Genomic DNA, 3,675 nt, shown 5'->3' on the forward strand with positions numbered 1-3,675 from the left:
TTTGTGGTTGTAATGTGACAAAATATGGAAAAGTTCAAGGGGTATGAATACTTTTGCAAACCACTGTAGGTGTAATCAGTTGCTTAATTGTCAAGCCACATTTAATCAGGGCGGCTCATTCATACCAGCTGTAAATCATCTTGGGTGAATACAGGTTCATGGTTTGGCTGTTAGACACATTTCATGGATCACAGATTTCCTGATCAGCAAGAAGCGTGCTTCCCACTTCTCTCCAGTGGAGAGAAACCTCGTTGGTACCATGTTAGTTTCAGAGGACTTTTTATAGTAGAAAAAAATGTGCCTTTTCTTTTGTGCAAACAAATCAAGGATTAATTCATCCAGGGTTACACAAAAGTCCCGGCTTTATAACTTATCCAAATTTTGTGCAACAGGCCCCAGGTTCGGCTATTACTGTTTAAATGATGGAATGCCACAACTGGTCCAAAGGTTTGGTTTATGCAGTGTTGGCCCAAGCATCGACCACCTCTGGCAAACCACATCTGGGCCACCAAAGGGTCATCATTCTTTGTGGCATCTGTAGCCAAATGTTAGTGCATTGTGTGGGCCCGATGTGGACCGGACAGATTTTGCAATGTGGGCTGGCAAAAAAGCCAGCGGGTGATACGCATTCATTCAAGGAATGCTGGGTCTTTGATTCTCCACATGCAACAGTGGCATTACAGTCCATTTGTTTTCAACAAATTGCTGCAAAACACTTATTTTGTTACAGTGATTTTTTTAAGGTAAGATGCACAACTAAAATTAAATTTCATAGATGATTTGAAGTGGAATATATTTGACATCTTACACGGTTTGAAAACAGTGATCATAATTATTTATTTTATTTTTCACATTCAGCACATTTCACGATTACAAAACGCTGCACTCTAAAAATAGCTTGAAATGAAATGAATTTTTTTGTATAGATAATTAAAAAAAATGTTGTGTGTATGTCCTCTTTTAACCCTAATATACTGCACTGTGCAGGTATTGACTCATTAGCAGGATCGTGTTAGTCTTCATTCCAGAGGTGCAGAGGGCGGGATGATAAAACCACAATGAGGGTAAAATGTACAGACAMAAAATTTCCCGCTTGACCCAAACTGCAAATCAAATTATCGTTCTTTCCAACTTCTTGTGATGCGGTTGGACACCTCCCCTCTTCAAAGGGTTTATATTGAAGCCAAAGACGGATTGTAGTAGGCTTTTTTTCCAGCAGAGCTTTTATTGACTCACGAGGAAGATGAGGAAGCTGGTTTTGTGTGTTTGTGTTCTGCTGCTGCTGATCACCCTCGCTGAAACCCGTAAGTGTAGCTTTTACTTATAAAACTTCGTTAAACAATTATGTGTTTATAAATAATATTTTTTTTAATTTGATGCTCTGAGCCATTACCTGTTTGCAGGTTTCTATTTTGCTCTAAAATGTTTGCGATTTTTATTTTGTCAAGGTTTTAAGGGTGCTTGCTGCGTAACATATCAGGGACATCGAATCCCGCATAAATTTCTGAAGAGCTACAAAGTACAAGAAGACACAAACCGCTGCAACTTGAGGGCAATAATGTAAGAAAAAAGAGGAAAAGAAACTCAACTCAACCTTTTTATGAAGCATTTTAACATGCTAAAATTGTTGCACTGTCAAATGAAAGTATTTTTGGTTTTTGAAAACAGCTTCAAGATGGTGAACGGCAAAACGTTCTGTGGGGATCCAGCAAAGCGGTGGGTCATACGGAGTATGGTGTTTGTAGACAGGTAAGATATTTTCTTTGCAACTGGCTGAATAACGCCAACACCCATGCAAGATTAAACATGTGAATTAGATTTTATCTTTTGTCTTCCAGCAGAAAACATCATAAAGCATCAAGAAAGAGCAACTAAACAGACCAACTGCAAGACATAACRATTTAACGGYGGCTCCGTTGGTAGAGCTGTTGCTTCTCAGCAAGAAAGTCGCTGGATCAAATCCCGGCCTGGGACCTTTCTGTATAGAGTTTGCATGTTCTCTCTGTGCATGTGTGGGTTTTCTCCCGGTACTCCTCCCACGGGCCAAAAACATGACTGTTAGTTTAATTGGTAACTCTAAAGTGTCCCTGTRGGTGAGAGAGTGGACGGTTGTCTAAGTGTCCCTGGGATGGACACGCGACTTGTCCAGGCTGTACCCCGCCCCTCGCACAGTGACTGCTGGATACGTATGAGCACCAGTGACCCCCGTCACCCTGAAAGGTAGAAGCGGGTATAGATGATGGATAATTTACCATTTTAAAGTGGAACTTAGTATTTTTGTAATTTTATTTGTATTTATTTTCATCAAATATGTAAACATCTCTGTATCATTTATTTAAATGTATCAACCTAAAGCAAATAAATACTGTTTTTTTTTCTAAGAATTCCAGCATGTGGATCTGGTTTTACATGCATTTTGTTCATGATTGCTGGGCGCACCGAAGCAGAAGTAGTGACTGAAAGCCAAAGCAGATGTTTATTTAGAAAGGACAAAAGCATAACAAAGGAGAAAAACAAAAAAGTGTAAGAAATGAAATCAAGCAAGTCGAGAAGTAAATAATATTCTGTGGCTCTTGATTAATTTTGCAGCATTTGTTCATCACTCGAACAAATCCAGATTTTACTAAGGTTATTCAAGGAAAAAAACTATTTTTAGGCTGTATTTCAGCAAACATGAGGCTACTGATTGGCATCAATATGAAAATGATTTGAACAATGCATTCTTTGAGGAAACAACCTCTTCTTTTTTCACCTTCAGAGAACACAAATTATGCAGTGCAAATACTTTACATGCAGCATGCATTTTAAAATAAATGATTTAGTCTTGGATAACAAAAAGTTACATGAACCAGGATATCTTTGGGTCACTTTAAAATAAACAAGTACAAACATTACATCTTTAGATAAAAACATAAGCCACACTTCCCCTAAAAAGGTTTAAAGTTGATAAAATGCATTTATTTTCAACATTTGCAGCTGTATAAGTTACATTATTCCAACTAAAAACAATAGCTTTCCCCCATAAATTAGGCCTTCAGGAGCACTGTTTGCATTAATCCAATTGGATCTTTTCTGTGGTTAAGGTTTTGTTGCCTTCAACCAAAGGTCAAACTGAAAACATGTTACTCTAAAATGCCAATTAACCATTTCTAATTTCATTATCTATTAACTAAGTTTGAAATGAATGTTGATGAGTATAGATGCATATTTCTGGTACAATGGTAAAAAAGAAACAACTTAGAAGCTGCTTAAAAGACTTAAATAATGTAGCTTCAGCTGAGAAACCCACCTAATGAAAATAAAACAATGTCTTATTAAAATTATTCAGTCATTTATTCCACCACTGACCACTGATAAGGCTGACGTAACAAAAATGTTGACTTTCCTTTTATAAAGACCTGCAGCCTACTGAAAACAGGACCGCGCAGTTGAAAATCTGTTCTTAGTCATACTGATGGAAACTGTCTCCTTATGACCCACTTTCTTTTAATTATTACTTATGAAATATGAAATACTATCTCAAAACATGACTTAGCATTTTATTATTTAACATTACTTAGTATGAGGTACAGATTTTTTGCATTACGAGATGCGAGTCTTAATTTTGAGATGGTATATCATAGTTATGACTTATGAGGAGCTTTTTTTTCCAGTGTGGCACAAACAGGACTAACA

At 37.1% G+C, this 3,675-nt stretch overlaps 1 protein-coding gene across 1 annotated transcript; it reads left to right on the forward strand.

Moving 5' to 3' along the window:
• The first annotated feature begins 1,057 nt into the window (after nucleotides 1–1,057).
• LOC106526971 (eotaxin) lies at nucleotides 1,058–1,945 on the forward strand. The gene is made up of 4 exons (XM_014021716.1): nucleotides 1,058–1,304; nucleotides 1,449–1,560; nucleotides 1,669–1,749; nucleotides 1,839–1,945. Exons 1-4 carry the CDS (start codon nucleotides 1,244–1,246, stop codon nucleotides 1,873–1,875), a joined length of 291 nt encoding a protein of 96 aa, XP_013877170.1. The 5' UTR covers nucleotides 1,058–1,243; the 3' UTR covers nucleotides 1,876–1,945.
• Nucleotides 1,946–3,675: the final 1,730 nt, after the last annotated feature.

Source organism: Austrofundulus limnaeus, unplaced genomic scaffold (assembly GCF_001266775.1).
Source record: "Austrofundulus limnaeus strain Quisiro unplaced genomic scaffold, Austrofundulus_limnaeus-1.0 Scaffold3, whole genome shotgun sequence".
NCBI lineage: Eukaryota > Metazoa > Chordata > Actinopteri > Cyprinodontiformes > Rivulidae > Austrofundulus > Austrofundulus limnaeus.

Bases quoted from the DNA above. Each gene is read 5' to 3' on its own strand.
- LOC106526971 (XM_014021716.1), top strand. From the start codon at position 1,244: ATGAGGAAGCTGGTTTTGTGTGTTTGTGTTCTGCTGCTGCTGATCACC. The intron at 1,305-1,448 runs GTAAGTGTAGCT...TATTTTGTCAAG, and splicing joins GATCACCCTCGCTGAAACCC to GTTTTAAGGGTGCTTGCTGC. The intron at 1,750-1,838 runs GTAAGATATTTT...TTTGTCTTCCAG, and splicing joins AGTATGGTGTTTGTAGACAG to CAGAAAACATCATAAAGCAT.